This window comes from Anolis sagrei, chromosome 1, assembly GCF_037176765.1.
Source record: "Anolis sagrei isolate rAnoSag1 chromosome 1, rAnoSag1.mat, whole genome shotgun sequence".
NCBI classification, from domain to species: Eukaryota; Metazoa; Chordata; class Lepidosauria; order Squamata; family Dactyloidae; genus Anolis; species Anolis sagrei.
Window position 1 is genome coordinate 204,114,333 of NC_090021.1, and position 17,527 is coordinate 204,131,859.

The 17,527-nt window shown below is 38.4% G+C and overlaps 2 protein-coding genes across 14 annotated transcripts in view; one reads left to right on the plus strand and one right to left on the minus strand.

Moving 5' to 3' along the window:
* PRPF40A (pre-mRNA processing factor 40 homolog A) overlaps window positions 1-11,756 on the plus strand; it is a 31,541-nt gene extending 19,785 nt beyond the window's left edge. The window contains exons 16-26 of the mRNA XM_060777069.2: window positions 89-222; window positions 3,122-3,236; window positions 4,313-4,404; window positions 4,536-4,652; window positions 5,568-5,705; window positions 6,952-7,047; window positions 7,934-8,020; window positions 8,110-8,206; window positions 8,299-8,360; window positions 9,392-9,520; window positions 10,446-11,756. Of these exons, the coding sequence (XP_060633052.2) occupies window positions 89-222; window positions 3,122-3,236; window positions 4,313-4,404; window positions 4,536-4,652; window positions 5,568-5,705; window positions 6,952-7,047; window positions 7,934-8,020; window positions 8,110-8,206; window positions 8,299-8,360; window positions 9,392-9,520; window positions 10,446-10,538 (1,160 nt within the window). The 3' untranslated portion in view covers window positions 10,539-11,756. The remainder of the gene's footprint in view (window positions 1-88; window positions 223-3,121; window positions 3,237-4,312; window positions 4,405-4,535; window positions 4,653-5,567; window positions 5,706-6,951; window positions 7,048-7,933; window positions 8,021-8,109; window positions 8,207-8,298; window positions 8,361-9,391; window positions 9,521-10,445) is intronic.
* Window positions 11,757-14,900: 3,144 nt separating this feature from the next.
* FMNL2 (formin like 2) overlaps window positions 14,901-17,527 on the minus strand; it is a 238,118-nt gene continuing 235,491 nt past the window's right edge. For 6 of the 13 annotated variants that reach the window (XM_060776951.2, XM_060776997.2, XM_060776987.2 and 3 more), the window contains one exon: window positions 14,901-17,321. In XM_060776951.2, the coding sequence (XP_060632934.1) occupies window positions 17,212-17,321 (110 nt within the window). In that variant the 3' untranslated portion in view covers window positions 14,901-17,211. The remainder of the gene's footprint in view (window positions 17,322-17,527) is intronic. The other 7 variants (XM_060776960.2, XM_060777005.2, XM_060777038.2 and 4 more) reach the window with 3 other exon arrangements.

The window sequence follows — 17,527 nt, forward strand, 5'->3', positions numbered from 1 at the left end:
GCCTTCATGAGATTACAAGTATGGACCTATATTTGAACATGTTGATATTAGAATTATTACTTGCTTGATTATTTGCTGTTTTTTCTAGATATGGATAAGGAAGATGCATTGATTTGTTTTGAGGAACACATAAGGGCCTTGGAAAAGGAAGAAGAGGAAGAAAAACAGAAGGGCCTGTTCAGGGAACGTAGACGGCAGCGTAAAAACCGAGAATCTTTCCAGGTCTGAGAATAATGCTAAAACCTTGTTAGAGATAAAATGTTAAACAATTTTTGTTGGGGTTTCATTACTGGTGGGATTTTATGAGCATGTATTATGCTATTAAATGTAGAAGTGTGGCTATGTAATATTTCTTGAAGAGAGTGAACTAGTTAGAAATTAAAAGCCAGCAAACAGAGAGTGAGATATCTGTAGACTAGTCTTTATAAGTTTATTAGTTAGTCTTGTTTTAGTATAAATGTTGTGTGTTTGTCTGTGTGTTGGGTGTGGGGGTTTTGTGTTTATATAGTTTTTTGTGTCATCAGGTGTAAAGTTTTAGAAAGTAGATTGGTAGGGTGTTTTTTAATGTAAAACTTTGTAATGTGTTTGCTTATTATAGTTAATTTTTGATAAATAAAAATTAATAGCAAAGAAAAACAAGAAAAAAGAGACAAATGTTAGATTTGGTATCCACTAAGCCATTTTTGGCTTGTCTAGTCACTGACAAGGTTGTTGGCTGTGTTCCAGCAAGGAATACATGTAGATGTTTAGTCTCCTGGTGATTTCAGTTCCAAAAATGTTGCTAAGCCACAGTTCATTGTTTTTCAATGTGCGCTCGGACTTACAACAAGTTCCAGTCGGAGGCAAAAAGGTGTTTGTGTGTGTATATGCATGTGCTGCATATATGAGTGCTTTCAAGATACCTGTAGACTCTTACAGCAACCCCTGAATTTCATAGGGTTTTCTTAAGCAATGAATACTTGGGTGGTTTTGCCCGTTCTGGTACCTTTGCCTGGTGAAGACTTAACAGCTTTTGAATGTCCAGAAAGAGGGGCAAAAATATGTATCCAATAGGCTTGGGCGGTTTCGTTTGTTAATTTCGTAATTTGTTATTAATTCGTATTTAAATTAGCTTACGATCCAATATTGAGCCATGCAGGAATAGTGTGAGGAGTAAATTAGATTCGAAACAATTTTTTCAATTTATTTCGTTATTATTTCGAAATTATTTCGTAATTATTTTCGCATGTCTGGTGCAAGTTTTATAGTTGTTGTTTGTTTTATCACACCAACAGTCAACAACAGAGGGAGAGGGAAGCTTCAGAAGTTCCCCCTGTCCCATTTGGAGGTTTTTTTAGCATATTGCGCAATCGCGTCCGCCATTAACGAATCGATTCGTAATTATACGAAATTTTGTAAATTTCGAAATTTTTAAAAGGAAAATTTCGGAATTCTTTAAAAAAAACGAAACGCGATGGACCCCTAAAATCGAAACGAGTTTAGAAACAAATTTTTCCGTTGTTACCCAAGCCTAGTATCCAATATTTTGTACCCACTATTTGACTCAAAGGTTTTTCATTTGTAAGTTAAATAAAGTAGGTGGTTTAGGATAGCAAAATCTGCCTTAAACCTCCAACCTTGTGAACTAATTAACTAAAGATCTCCGACAGGCCCCCTCACTAGCAGTTTTCAGAAGGAATTTGAAAACTTGGCTGTTCCGTTGTGCCTTCCCGGATTAGGAATCCCTATCCCAAGTCCTAGTAGCACTTTAGCACAATTAACATTGCTGCACACCGTACTTTAATTCCTACGCCCCTCCTGCCATTTTCAGCACTTTTAACCTTGTACCCCTCTCGCCGGCCGAACCAGTTTTAATATGTCTTGATGTATTGTTATTGCTGTCTCGCTAATTTTTGATTTTGATTTGCTTTTTTGATTTTTGATTTGCTTTGTTATTACTTGTTATGTTCTCTATTGTATTGTGTTTTGTGGCTTTGGCCTGTGTAAGCCGCATCGAGTCCTTCGGGAGATGCTCGCGGGGTACAAATAAAGTTAATAATAATAATAATAATAATAATACTCTAAAATATTTTTGATCAAGACCTATATGACACTATTGTGTGTCAAATTCTTCTGTTAAGCTAGGAATCTTCTCCTGTTCATGACCTGTGTTGTCTTGAGGTAATCAAAGGAGGCTGTATGCCAGCAATAGAAGGAACCAGAATGAAAAGTGGGTGGGCCACATGCTTTTTCTCTCCTCTTCAAGCCTGATGATGTGGGAGGAAGGGAACACTGTAGCTAGGGTCCTGAACAAAACTGAATCCAATAACAATTTTGAAATCAGAGCAGAGATACAGAACTGTAGGATGCTCTTCCCCCAACCCCCCCAATGCTACCCTGTTAAATATGGGGAGCTGTGGTTTTGGTGAAATCATGGAATGAGTCCTCCAGTCTAGAAATGGAGAAGTGTTTTTTATTGGCCAAAGATTTCTGCTGTTTTATGGCAACTTTGTAGGGCCATATGCCAGAGGTGAGGACTCTCCTCTACCAAAAATGGGCATAGTGGGCAGGATAACCATGTTGTTTTCCATCTGCTTGACTGTGTTAATGCACAGAACAAATATATACCCCCGTCTCACTATTTCTCTTTCTCCTAACACTTACTCTTTTTTAAAAAATAAACTTTCCCACTGGAACCATGTTAGAGGAGATTTTCAGGCCAGCTGTCCTGAAGAGTTAACCCTTTAATTCTCAGGGATGATCCCTCTCACAGTGCTCTCTGTACTGCCATTAAAAAGGCTTCAAAGTCTGATCATGACAGTGGAAGAGAAATAACTTTTTTCTTCCTCTCATCAGGTATTCCCTGCATAGTTATTAGGCACTTGGAGCTAGTCAGAATGCATAACTGCTGTGTGAGAGGAAGGAAGAGTGAATGGGTGTCAGGGAATTCTGAGATTTCATTCAACCTGTGGGCAGAGGGTTTATGCCCTTCCTCTACTGACAAATGGCTGAGGTAGTACATGTTTTTCAGTTTCAAACTGGAACATTGTCTTCACCTATTTCTGGGGCTTTAGTAAAAGCAAAACAGATACATTGTCTTTTATTGTACAGGTTTCCAACTGCCTCATTTACTATTTTCCAGATATTTTTGGATGAGCTGCATGAACATGGACAGCTGCATTCAATGTCGTCGTGGATGGAATTGTATCCAACAATAAGTTCTGATATTAGGTTTACTAACATGCTTGGTCAGCCTGGTAAGAATGTTTTCCATTGCTTGTAGACATTAGTAAGCAAAAGTACAATTGGCCCTCCACATTTACAAGTTTAACTTTTGCAGATTTGATTAGTATTTTCTCTCTAGGAATTTTTAGGTCCTCTACCATGACTCTGTAGTTAGGTTTTGGTGGAAGTAGACCATAGAGTCATGCTGGAGGGCTAGAGAGGTATTCTCTCAGGTTAAAAAACATGTGTGGAGGTCCTGCATCCCTAGCCCCAGTGAATGTGAATGGCCTGCTGTATATTTTAGATAAATCATACATTTGACTACCGACAGTCGCTAGGTTGCAAATATCTGACTTACAAACAACTTACAGTTACAAACGGGGGTAAGACAACAGGAAATGAGAGAAGTCTGTCTCCAGGAAGGGAAATACACTCCTGGAAGAGTTATCATTGGGGAAAAGGTGTCTCCACTGAAGTTTTATCACCAATTGCATTTTGTTATTGCTCTGCTTTTAATTGTATGGTCCCTGGGCTTGGCCCCATGTAAGCCGCCCCCGAGTCCCTTCAGGGAGATGGAGGCGGGGTAGAAAAATAAAGTTCTTCTTGGGTTGTTGTAGGTTTTTTGGGGCTATATGGCCATGGTTTAGAGGCATTCTCTCCTGACGTTTCGCCTGCATCTATGGCAAGCATCCTCAGAGGTAGTGAGGATGCTTGCCATAGATGCAGGCGAAACGTCAGGAGAGAATGCCTCTAGACCATGGCCATATAGCCCAAAAAAACCTACAACAACCCAGTGATTCTGGCCATGAAAGCCTTCGACAATACAAAGTTCTTTTACTTCTTAAATCCTTTTTTCCACAGCAAGCCAAATATTTTTTTTTTTAAAAAAATGGCTTGTTGTGGGAACAAAAGATTGGTGATAAAGCTTCAGTATATATATGGCTGGAATTACACTTTAAAACATACCTGTTTCAACTTGCATACAAACTCAACTTAAGAACAAACCTACAGAACCTGTCTTATTCGTAGCTCAGGGACTGCCTCTACTCTGAAATATATAGCTCTTTGGCTGGAGGGCATGTTTGACCAATATAGTTTCTTTCCTTAGGCTCGACAGCACTTGATCTTTTTAAGTTTTATGTTGAAGATTTGAAAGCACGCTACCATGATGAAAAAAAGATAATAAAAGATATTTTAAAGGTGAGATAAAATATATTAAATCTGATTCAAAATGGTGACACCCATTTTGATGTCTGGAGCTAGGAATTCACTTTGTGGGGATGAAAGACATTTCCTTGCCTTCTGGTGTCATGGATTTTGCTCTTTTGCAGGATAAAGGGTTTATAGTTGAAGTGAATACTACTTTTGAAGACTTTGTCACAGTCATCAGTTCTACTAAAAGAGCTACAACATTAGATGCTGGAAATATCAAGCTGGCTTTCAACAGTGTGAGTGTTCCTTTTTTAAAGAACATGTTTAAGAACATTGACAGCACATAAAGCAGTATGTTTTCGACCTTGATGAAATGAAGCCCCAGTTTTGTGTCACCTTTAAATGGCCCCACTTCACTTATAAAATTGTATTTAAATAGCAGTGGAGCTATTTAAAGATGGCACAAAACTTGGGTTTTACAAGACTGAGCTCTGAAGACCTTTGGGCATTTACGTTTCAGCATGACCAGCATGGAATAATTAATATGTCTTGAACCTGGTTCATTGACAAACTACTGTCTGCTGTTTTACTTATACATAACTGCACATCAGAGCATTTTCTAAGGCTCGTTTTTTGTGTCAAACTGATCTTAGAAGTAAGACAGAACAACATTAGAATGATAAAGTAAAAGTAAATGTTTCCACTTGACCTTGAGTGTAGTTGTGTCTGACTCAGGTGTGTGTGTGTGGGGGGAGGGGTGCCCATCTCCATTTCTAAGCCAAAGAGCTGGCGTTTCCTCCAAGATCATGTGGCCACAATGACAGAATAGAGCGCCGTTACCTTCCCACGGGAGTGGTACTTATTGATCTCACATTTAAATGTTTTCGAACTGCTAAGTTGGCAGAAGCTGGGGCTAACAGTGGGAGCTCAACCCGTTTCCCAGATCCAAACCGCTGACCTTTTGGTTAGCAAGTTCAGCAGCTCAGCGGTTAAGTCCACTGCACCATCAGGGGCGCCCTTAGAATGATAGTGATGTGTTTTAAAATAATTGCTTTATACATTGCTTTGGAACCCCAGACAATTGATTTGTGATTATTTTTAAGTAGTTAAAACAAATACAAAGCAAATATATGAAAAATTACCTTCAAAATGTGCTTGGGGTGATTTTTCTTGCACCTTTTCTAAAATGCCTTTTTGTCTTGCTTTTGTAGCTATTGGAAAAGGCAGAAGCTCGTGAACGTGAACGAGAAAAGGAAGAAGCTCGCAAAATGAAACGGAAAGAGTCTGCTTTTAAGAGCATGTTGAAACAAGCAACTCCTCCCATTGAGCTAGATGCAGTTTGGGAAGATGTGAGTGTATTCCAATGTATTCTGGAAGAATCTTTTTTCCCCTTACCAATTTAAATAACTTAATTAATACTTCAACTGAACAAAACCTTTAAAAAAAATCTCCCAGGAAGACCTAATTTTTCAGTCCAAAGAAAATGTCTTTTTGACAAAAATCAAATAAGCTATAAAACTGAACTGAAATTGGATAGGCCTAAATTATTATTATTATTATTATTATTATTATTAACTTTATTTGTACCCCGCTAGCATCTCCCGCAGGACTCGATGTGGCTTACACAGGCCGAAGCCTCAAAACACAATACAATAAAAACATAACACAATAATAACCAGAGCAAATCAAAACAATTAAGCAAAATAACAACAATAACTACATCAAGACACTATTAAAACTGGTTCGGCCGGCGCAATGGGGTACAAGGGTTAAAATGCTGAAATGGCAGGAGGAACGTAGGATTAAAGGTGCTGTGTGCAGTAGCATCGGTTATGCTAAAGTGCTTCTAGGACTTGGGATGGGGGTTCCTAATCTGAGAAGGCACATCGGAACAGCCATGTTTTTAGGTTCCTTCTGAAAACTGCTAAAGTAGGGGCCTGTCGGAGATCTTTTGGAAGGGCATTCCAAAGTCGGGGGGCCGCCAAATGTTACTGGGTTACCACTTGCATCGTTGGTTGCACAGGCTCAAGCAGTATTTTGCCAATTCCTAGAGTAAAGAGTGAGATGTTGATAGGAAATGTCATTTAAACATTTAAAATTGTGTTCATGTGGGATTGATTTTCCTTTTGATCCCTGATACACACTGCAAAATTATTTTATTTGAAGTCTACCAAGCATCACATAGTTAAATGAAAGCAATGAAAAATGCACTTCTTTATGACATGCAGATTTTAGTATCAGATTATTTCATACATTGAGCAGGTAATAAGTAGATCAATGTTAAGAAATTTTCCTAGAATTTTCAAGTTCTCTAGTGTTGGAATGGAAGCCAAAAGTCAAATTAGATCATTGCTCTGTAGTAAAGTTTTTGGTAATTGAAAAAATAGAGGATTTATTTTTGTGGTGATGGTCTTTCTAGCTATTGGGAGATGTAGTGCAGTAGCTGTTTACTGTGTACATTTCAGGTATATTTTTTTTGAATGACAACATTTATTTGTTAATAATATTTACATCCTTTTTGCCACAAGCTGATGTTCTCTTTATAAACTTGAGTGGCTGACTAAATCCTATATGCATTTTTTAAATTGTATATAGATTCGAGAAAGGTTTGTGAAAGAACTGGCCTTTGAAGACATCACTCTAGAATCGGAAAGAAAAAGAATATTTAAAGATTTCATGTATTTACTAGAGGTAATGTCACTTGACGTGTGTTCATACTGTTAAAAATGCAAGTTAGCTTTATAATGGACCAAGTGCAAAAACACACCTTCTTGAACCTATTAACAAGTTTTAATGAAGAGTGTTATGGATACGATATTGGTCAGTTAAAGTGAGAATTGAATGTGCAGATGTCTTAAGCAAAAATATGAAGCCTGAAAATACAGTTTGCTGCTTTCCTTGTAAAAATCCCATGTTATGCAAGGATGCTTCTATTTTTTGGAGATGGGGTGGGGGGAGATCTGCATGCTACTGTTGGGTTTCATATATAGTATTCTACAAGAGTCTACTGTTTGCTCTTCTTTATTATTGAGGACAAAATGGAAAGGGGAAAATGTCCTTTCAAACCAATCTGTACCTGGTAATAGGAACTACAGCCTAGACAACTGTTTTCTTGGCATTCCTGCTTGGGGTGCCCGTGGCCATTTTGGATCCGTGTTAAATGACCAGAAATGAACTTGAAAGGATGACAGTCTTTTTCATTGGAGTCTTTTAACAAAATCCCTTAACTGCTTAAACTATAACATACCTCATTAGGAATGGGAATTTGTCAGATTTCCCCATGTTGAAATTGCACTTAAATGTAGTAGAAAAGCATCTTTTTCAAGCACCTTTTCTTGTGAGAGACATTTTGTATTTGTCACATCTCAGTTACTGTTGACATTGGAGAGCCCAATCCCAAAAAGGGATATAACATAGTACAAATAAATAATGTTATAGGGGATATCCTTCAGGGATAAACAGATGCATACAGAGAGATATGAAGGGAGGAAAAATGGATTATAAATATGCTGTAAATATGAGGGGTTTTTTACTCTTGAAAACTATTAGTGATTTTGATTTTTTTTCCCTGCTGCAGCATGAATGTCAGCACCATCATTCAAAGAACAAGAAGCATTCTAAAAAATCCAAAAAGCATCATCGAAAAAGGTCTCGTTCTCGTTCAGTAAGTGTTTTATTGCTGCATTTAATTCTTTCTCTCCATTAAACAATCTTTAAAGGTTCACACTGAACTCAAATACTTTTGATTTAAAGGGATCAGAGTCTGAGGATGAGGACAACCATGTGAAGAAAAAGAGGCAGCGCTCAGACTCCCGGTCTGTTTCTGAGCGCTCATCCAGTGGAGAATCTGGTAAGACAGTTTTTATCTTGTCAAAAGAATGAAAGATGAATTAATGGCGAATTTACAGAGACTTAATTTGCTTTTCTGTAATAAATTAATAGAGAGAAGCTACAAGAAGTCAAAGAAACACAAAAAGAAGAGCAAAAAGAGACGACACAAGTCTGTGAGTATTTCTTGGTTTTTGGTTTAATTCTGGACATGAATCAATTTGAGACACTTACCTGTGAGGAGCAGGCTTGGTTATAGTGAACCATAGACTTTGAGGTATGAAAGAAAGACCTCCAACTAATTACCTTGTTTGGAAAGAAAAGAATTGATTTGGGCTACCTATAGACACAGAGCTGTTGAATGGAGGATCCTTTCACACTAAATTAGAATTCCTCTCTAACTGCCATGGCTCCATCCTATAGATTCCTGGGATTTGTTATTTAGAGGAGGGGGACTTGGGATTCTCAGCTAGAGAACTCTATGTTCCTTTTCACCAAATGATTAAGTCCCAAGATTTCACAGATTGCCGTTAAGGCAGAATTGTAGTCTGAGAGTCCCTGTAGTTGGAAATCTTTTGGTCCCTTATTCTTAAAAAGTTTAAACACTAAAGGTTGGTTTGTTAATGAAAATCTGGGTTCTGTGCAATGTGTGTGCATTTGATTATCAAATTCATTCTATGTAGGTTAGATGTCACTTTTCCGTGGCTTTACTTTGCTCATTTAACGCAAGATGAACTTGTACTGTGGTTTTTATCCAGAGTGCCTATAGATTTCAATTTGCCCAGTAAACCATCCGGTCCCATCCCAGGAGAAAGGCAGGGCACACATTCAATAAAGAAAGATTGGAAGTGTCCTACATTTGAAGGTGTAATTTTCATAATGCTTCTGGAGAAAGTGGGGAAGCCAGAATGCATGCTAGAAAATAAATTAACTTCCAGGTTCAGTCTCTGACATCTCACATTAAAAAGATTTCGAGGAAGAGGGAGAGCACTGAGACATGCTTCAAGTCCATAGTAATTCCCTCGATGGGTTGTGTTCAAATAAGGCCATTTGCATGCCCTCTGACTCTCACTTTAGAACCTAATTGACTGGCACAAATCCCAATAACTCTTTAGTGGTAGTGGATTTCCTGCTGGCTATTGGTTCACAAACATCAGCCTAGTTCTGTGCACTTTGGGTTATACTGCTTTCTTCTCCTGGCACACAGGATTCCCCAGAATCAGATGTGGATCGAGAAAGAGAGAAAAAAGAACGAGAGAATGAAAAGGAAAGAAGTAGACAAAGATCTGAATCTAAGCATAAATCGCCTCCAAAAAAGCGACCAGGCAAAGATTCTGTAAGTTCCCTTGTTTTGTTTTGTTTTGTTTTGGTGGTTTACTATCTAAAGTAGTGATGGCTTAGCTGATTATGTACAGGGAAAGTCTTTTCAGGCGCACCTGTCTCTCTTTGGTCTCTGGCTACAATTGCCTGTTTTAGCCCACATATGGGCAACTCTTGGGTTGCATATTCCCCCTCTGCAAGGAATTATATCTCTTGTCTGCTGGTGGTTAACCTCTCACTGGAGAGTTGAGCACTATCAACTGTTTGGCAGTGCAGTTGTGATCAGAATAGGATGTGGGGAACAGGCTCAGCCCTGTCCATTCTCTTCCTATCAAAAAGTGTCTCCTCCAAAAGTAGGGCTTCTTAGTGGTTAGGACAGGACTTTGGAAGAACTTGCCCAAGTACCTCCTTCCCAGCATAGTCTTGTGTTCTACTGGGTAGTTGTAGGTTGTTTGGGGATTGAAGTAGGCTGAGGACCATTTTTCTCCTTTGAAATGTCGAATTAAGGACAAATTATACGGGGTGTTTCAAATGGACCCAGTTTCCAAGCATTTCATGATGGCAGCATGTTACAACTACACAAAAAGTTATCAACGTTTTGCTATAACCATTGTGAGCTAGAAACAAATCTAAAAGATAACTCTGCAAATGGAGAAAATCCCATTAGACCTTATGTTAAGGGGTTGTGATCTTGTGAATGACTGAAGCTAAGAGTGTTTGTGGGAGAAGCATCTAGCGGCAATCCTTTGAGACTTTGCCTCACCCTTTCTACGGGTTGAGAGTTTTCTTTGTGGTTGATTCCTGATTGCAGAGATACAGCCCTTTCCAATCATGTCCATCTTTTTGAAAGACCATGTAGCTCTAAATGTGTGTGGAATAATTAACCGAATGGCTAGTTATGTGAAATGCTGTACCAGTTACTTTTCCTTATGCTTTTTCAGGGTAATTGGGATACTTCGGGTAGTGAATTAAGTGAAGGTGAACTAGAAAAGCAAAGGAGGACCCTCTTGGAACAACTGGATGAAGATCAATAAGAAATATTTATACCAAATATGTTTACAGTGTGATCTAATAAAAATATAAATGGCTAATTTCAGGAAATGGATTCCCAGTGTTCTGAGTTCCATTGGTAAAACAATGGCTTTTTGGTTGTACTGCGTAACTAAGTATCTCCAATATCATTGTGTGCCTGGCAGCGAAATCAGGAAGACGGCAAACATTCTGAAGTCTCTGCTTGGATGAGCTAGGCAGTCTGTATATATCCCATGCATCAGAGAGCACACTTGGATGAGCAAGAAAAATTTATTTTTGAGCCCTTTCAATAACGGCTTGGAAAAATACGTAATCCTTTCAGGCCTCTTTTGTCTATATAACAGCTTTGCTAAAAAGGCCTACATTTGGGTTCCTTGTCAAATAAGGTCTAAAGGGCAGGGAAAAGATGCCCCAAGGGTGTTGTTCCCTTTGGAAAGATGCTCTGTAGTTCGCTTGTAGCTTCACTTTTGTTCGTTATTTTACAGTACTTTTTTTCTTTGCAAATAAAGGAACAGGAAGAGAAGGGGGGCAAATGCTTTTCCTGATCCGTGGTAGTCCAAAACCCAATGGTGGGTTTCTATGCATTACCTTACTGGCCAAACCGATGTCTTTGGTGATTTCGATTGATTTTTGACTTCGGGTTGAAATGTATGAGTTTCATCCTGAAGTGAATCTCTAGTGTCAGGTTTTAAATTTGTGAAAAATAGGTGATTGGTGGAGATCCTAATAGGCCCTTAACTTTAAAGGCACTAAGATGTGCTGGCATAATAACATAGATACCATTATATTAGAGAGAGAGAAATCGGGTATATATAAAACAAACAAAGCAAAATTTGCATTGTTTTAGAATTAACCCAGTGTTACAGAAAATTGAAAAATCAGACTGTAAATCAATTGCAATATGTTGCCTTAAGGACCTTCCGAAGAATGTACCACCAAATTTTGAAAAGCAGTTGCAATACTTTGTTTAGAAAATCAGTGTAGATGTAATGCTTTTCTTCTGAAACTTAGTGACCTACTGTTCAAGACCTGGTCTTCCTTTTATTGTCTTCCCCCTCCTTTATACTAAGTAGCTTCTGCCAGATTTGATTTGATTTGATGAGTATTCTCTGCCCTATACATTCAGGAGTATTGACTACTGTGGTTACAGACTCTTAAAATCTTTCTGATTTGAATATTTTTGTACATTTTTATCACTTATTAAACCTTGTCTTCTAGTGTGTACTAGTATTTTTTCTGCTTTTGAAAATGCTCTGTACAGGTAACACATATCAATTTCATGTGCTTTCCGCTTGTTAGTTGAAGAGTATACATAGAAGTTCAATTCCGTGGTCAAAGGCTTCAGTCATTTAGATTACAGTAAAAAGAACGAAAGAAGGCATTCAAGGTCAGCCACTGTACTAATGTGAAATACTTTCATCCTGTTTTGGTAGCAGTATGACTGCTTAAATGCAGTCATAGTTATTAGCTAACTATGCATATTAAGAAATGCAAACTGTACATTACCATTTAGTCAGCTGATTTAGGGCCTCATCACACCTGAGCATTTCTTCACTTCAATCCACTTTAAATGCTGTGACTGCCTCCTGCAGAATTCTAGAGTTGGCAGTTTACGGAGGGGCCTTGAAACTGCTCATCCAGGGACGCCCTGGCCCTCCCTAAACTACAAGTCCCAGAATTCTGCAGGAGGCAGTCACAGCATTTAAAGTGGATTGAAGTGAAGAAATGCTCAGGTGTGATGAGGCCGCTCATTAGATCATCTCTGTCGATCAGTTTGTCCCCATGAGTGGAACTCAGATCTTGGGATGCTCCTAATGGAGATATAGGTTCAAGGTGGGGTTTTTTTCAGCCTCTTGTCCTGATTGCAGCCCCCTCTGGGATAATGTGGGAGATGAGGGACAAGAGTGGAAATCAGTTACAATCCATCCAACAAGTGGGTCTGCTATCTTGCATCAACAAAAAAGTATACACAGTATAAGGGTCACAAAATAATATTCCTGATCTCTGGATTTTATCCAATATAGCTACAAGCAAACATCAGGACATTTCCAGAGACACCCAAGTGTAAGATAAACTTTTCCAGAATTTTGTGGCAATAGTCTCAACAGTTTGGAAAATGGAACCCAAGATGTCTCACTATTTTGAGAATCTGGGTACAAAACAAAAAACAGACACTCCAGTTTGGCTTTTTGTGTGGAGAAACTTAAATTCAGATTACATGCCAGTACCTGAACCTAGTTACAGTACTTACTCAACATGTTTCACACTCAATTATATGTTGAGATAGCACTGGGCAAATATCAATGCTAGAAAAACTGGAATTTTTAATATAATATTTGGTCCCTTCTCCCATGCAGGAATATTTATGTGAAATATTTTCTTATTGCCTTGCATAATTTACATGAAGAAACATGTTTCTAAGTAAATATTACTTCTGAAAGCATTGTCTTTATTTTTTCATTAAAAATAAAATGCTATAAATATCACATTAAAATGATTCTTTATATTTCTCCAGATTTTTGACCTGCAGGTTACTTGGTATAACTTGAGGAAAAGCTGAAGTTTTTTGCTTAACTTGCAGAGGCCTTTTTCACATGCACAAACAGCCACAATTGTGAATTAAGTTAAAATTTCCTCTTGTCTTCAAGCATACACAATTTGACTTGTAATCCTATTCTGGTGCATTGTCCAAATATGAACAAAAGTGAGGTTAGAGTACTCAAGTAGCTTTAAAAGGAAGATAGAAGCCCAAGAGGGATCTTCTTAAGAATAGGTTATGAAGGGGAGGTTGACATATTGGGGAAATACCACGCAGCCTCTGGTAAATTTCTCCTGGTGTTGTATGTACCCAAACAGCTTAGCACCAGCTTCTGTTTCTTCCAGCATTCGAAATCATCTTAATAGCAGAATAGAGAAGAGAGCACATGCATCTCAAGCAAGAGAGAAAACTAAGATGATCAATTCTATTGGTGACAAGAAAAAGACACAAGGTCCCATGCAGGAGAAGGATGGAATATGAAATAAACATTGTTAAATTGCACCTGCGTATGTCCATCAGTGGCTATTGCGGAAGGAGGTACCTGCTATCTTTGTGCATCACATTCCTTCCTGTGGAACTCATATCTGCTTACTTCTTCATCCTGCCATTAAGGATGGTCAAGTAGTGAGATGTAGTGGCCCTTTGGGAGATCTGGTAGATGATACCATGTAATTTCTGGCTGTAGGGACATAGCTGGATGCCTGTCATTCACCCTCCCTAAATTACTGACCCTGGAAGCAGAGGAGACAGCATCTTCATGGCACTACCTAAAAGAATCTTCCATCTTGTGCAACTGTGGAGCAGAACAGATAACTCCACATCTGTATGCTTGTCCGCAATGTCCTGCCTCATACACAGAGGAAGAATTGAGACTACAGACTGATTTTGGTCAAAAGATATTTAGCCACTTGTGCTCCTTCTATTTTTATCAGTTTTATACCAATTTATGCAATGCTTTTGGTAGGAAACCATAGTCTTCATGTCTGGCTGGCAGGAACATGGGATCTCATATGGAAGTTTTCCTCTTTCTACCTGCTTCTATACACTGTTTGCTTGTGGATCTCCCATCTCTGCAGCATACAGAAATGGGAAAATGTCAAAGACAGGCATAAATCAACTCCAATTCTTTCCCTGCATATAGAAACACTTCAAAATGGGCATTTTTTCCTTGTGATGAAGTGGTGGATTTGTCCAATTACTTTGTCACATTTCAGTGTGGGTGGTCTTCTAACGCTCCTGTTCCCATTAGTGGTTTAAAGATGGGATGGGCTTCATTAAAAGGAATGTTTTAAAAGGCGTCCCTGTCTCCTTTAGCGTAAAAGGCTTCAGAGAAAGGAATGATCCCATGGAAAGAGGTGCCTCAAAAAGGAAAGGATGACTGTCTCCTTTAGTGTAGGGGCTTCAGAAGAACGATCCCATGGAAAGTGGTGTCTCAAAAAGAATGCCCATTTTTAAAAAGTGTTCTGCATTCTTTGGATATGGCTGAACTAGAAAGGGGAGGAGGCCATCATATGATATGGGAGTGAATGAACTCTCCGGCTTCTATAAAGAAGCATGCATCTTTACTGTCTTAATGCAGTCATTCTCAACCTGTGGGTCCCCAGATGTTTTGGCCTTCAACTCCCAGAAATCCTAACAGCTGGTAAGCTGACTGGGATTTCTGGGAATTGCAGTCAAAACACCTGGGGGGCCACAGGTTGAGAACCACTGTTTTAATGACATAGCACAGGTTTGATTCTCTCAGCATGGAGATAGCCACAGTTAATCATACTCGTTTACTTAGGTTGCTGGAACAAATTCGACATCCAAAAAACAACTTAAATCATTTGTAGTAGTGTAAATAGTTTATTCAATCATATGCCATGAACAGATCAGAAAAGTAACATGAACTGCTTTTATAAAACAGCTATAATATTGCTAAGAAGCAGGTCTATTACTAGATAAAATATCAAAGAGAACATGCCAATATTACAGCCTACTTGTTCATTTGAAACCATTTTTGTACGTTTTGAGTTTTGCCAGCTTTTTTACTGCTGTTAAATTATCTTACCAAATTGAGGGTTCATAAATAGGGATAACCAAGTCAAAATATCTGTTTTTCAGTAAAGAAAAAAGTTGTAATGGTGGCATGTTCTCCCTGGCAGGTCAGGCGCACGCTGCTGTAAACTGCGAGTGCTATTGGTCATTGTGTAAAATAAACTTTCTGTAAATAGGTAAGCAGGCCTCAATGTAATAACTTCTGAGCCCCCAAACTGTCCATTTAGTTAAATATAAAAACAAAACTATAAGTTAAAATAACATTCAGATTGTATAGCTCAGGCTGATGCATTTTAAACAATATTTACAATATTACCCCGAGGCTAGAGTAGGAATTAAAGAGAAGTGTAAAAACCATAAAAAAGCACCAATTTTGTAGCAAAATATCTGTACATTTAAAAACATTATCATATAGCTACACATTATCAAAGGAATATGGGACCTTTACCAGTGGTTCACATAAGCACAACATAAAAAAGAAGTAAGTGGTTAAATACTATACAAGACATTTTACAATTAACATAGTGTTGCAGTGCTATCAGCAAAGGTAAGTAGTAAGCAAGGTATCCCTTAACTTCCAGTTTCGGACTTCAAAACAAATTGGTGCCCTGCCTTATAGAAATATATGAATGTATACGAGATTAAAACCTGACTGAGATGCTTCAATTGGCTTTAAGCTGAAAATATAAGCACTTAGATTTGGAAGAGTCTCCATTAGCGAAAATCATTTTTTTCAAACGAGTACATCCTTCTGCACTGCATTACGTTCAATGGCTTGTGCATTCCCTTTGAAATCCAAATGTTGACCGAAATAAACACAGTGCAGATATATTTAAACGTCTGACTCCACATTGTACTTAGTCTTGGTTCATATTATTGAGTGGACTGGGATAAAAGGGTTTCCAATTTAGGTTTGGAACGCGGTGATCAATTCCATAGTCAGCTGCAGTCCAATTAAATCCTGATCCAACCTGGGTTGTCGCGAGGTGCAAACAGCTGGCTTCCGAATCTCTGGTCTGTGCAGCCTGAAGACAGAAGGTTGTGCATGGAAAACATCCCATTTTTTAAAGTTGGGCACCAACCAGGTTTTCACTGTTCTGACAACTGAACAGTTTGCGGTCCTCAGGAATTCTAATACTGATTATTGAGAAGTTAATATCTTAGTGCTAATTAATAAATAATAAAGGTTACCCAAAAGCTGCCTCTACATGAAGAACACAATAATCGGAGTTTCATACATCATTCTGTGTCCACAATATGTTCAAAGTTTTCACCAATACCTTTGCTGCCTCCTAGTCTGTACCAGGTAGAATCCGAAAGTAGGCAAATGTGTATTTAATATAAGCCTTGCATTACCACATCCTATTTACAATAGAGGTCCCACTACACAATCCTTTCTTTTATCCCAGTAATCTTTATCTTTTCTAAACTGTACCCAAATCTATGTCAAAGTTTGTTTCATGGATGTTTTCCCCGCACTAAGACAACAACATTTTCTTACAGGGCGCAATTTATTTGAACAGCTTATTTTGTCCTTGTGTATGCATATACCTACATATGCATATAGAAGAGTAAAATAAGTGCAGCTCAAGTTCAGAGTTAACTTCTCAAACCATTCAGGAATGTACTGAAATAATAATAATAATAATAATAACAAGAAAAGAAAAGTCCACAGCAGCTCACATCAAAGTATTGCCTATTTACAACTGGTCATGGTATCGAGAAAGCCTACTGAAGGCTACTTACTAAATTGTATGCAACGACAAAAAATACAATATGTATCTTACATTTTGGTTAAAAACACTGAACCAATTTATTGGTGTAAAAAGATACCCAATCAAATAAAAGTCCTATTGCTTTGATTAAATTTGAGCAGGTACTTGAAATTTAGGCACTTGGTAGCTACAGTTATGTGGGGAGCCCATGTTTTCCCCGTCTTTCCTATGCACTTTCTGTCATTACGGAGCCCTTCGGAAGATAAGTTAATGGACTGTGATCAAGGCCATAATTGAAAATGGTAGCACAAATAGAGTTTGCGTAGGAAGGAAGTGATCAAGTACACTTCCTACTTTTACAAATGCAGGTTTCCTCAGTCCGGCTCACATGGTGATTTCAGCACCATTGAGAGCGCGCAAGGCCTGGTCGTCGAAGCGCCTCCTCACGCTTCTCCTCACCGCATCGGCTCGTCTGTAGGGCTGGTTTCTAAGATCTGTGCAGAGGAAACAGGAGAGTGTCAGAAGCAGAATGGCCCGTGCCTTTGGATCTAGATAAGGAAAAGAGTCTTGCTGGTAGCCAATCAAAGCAGCTTGAAGCGAAAGAGAAAAAAGGGGCTGTTCAAATTTCCAAAGAGATGAGCACCCAGCATAGATTGAACTGTCTCCACTAACTAAGTGTAAAAACAAAAGCAACACATGG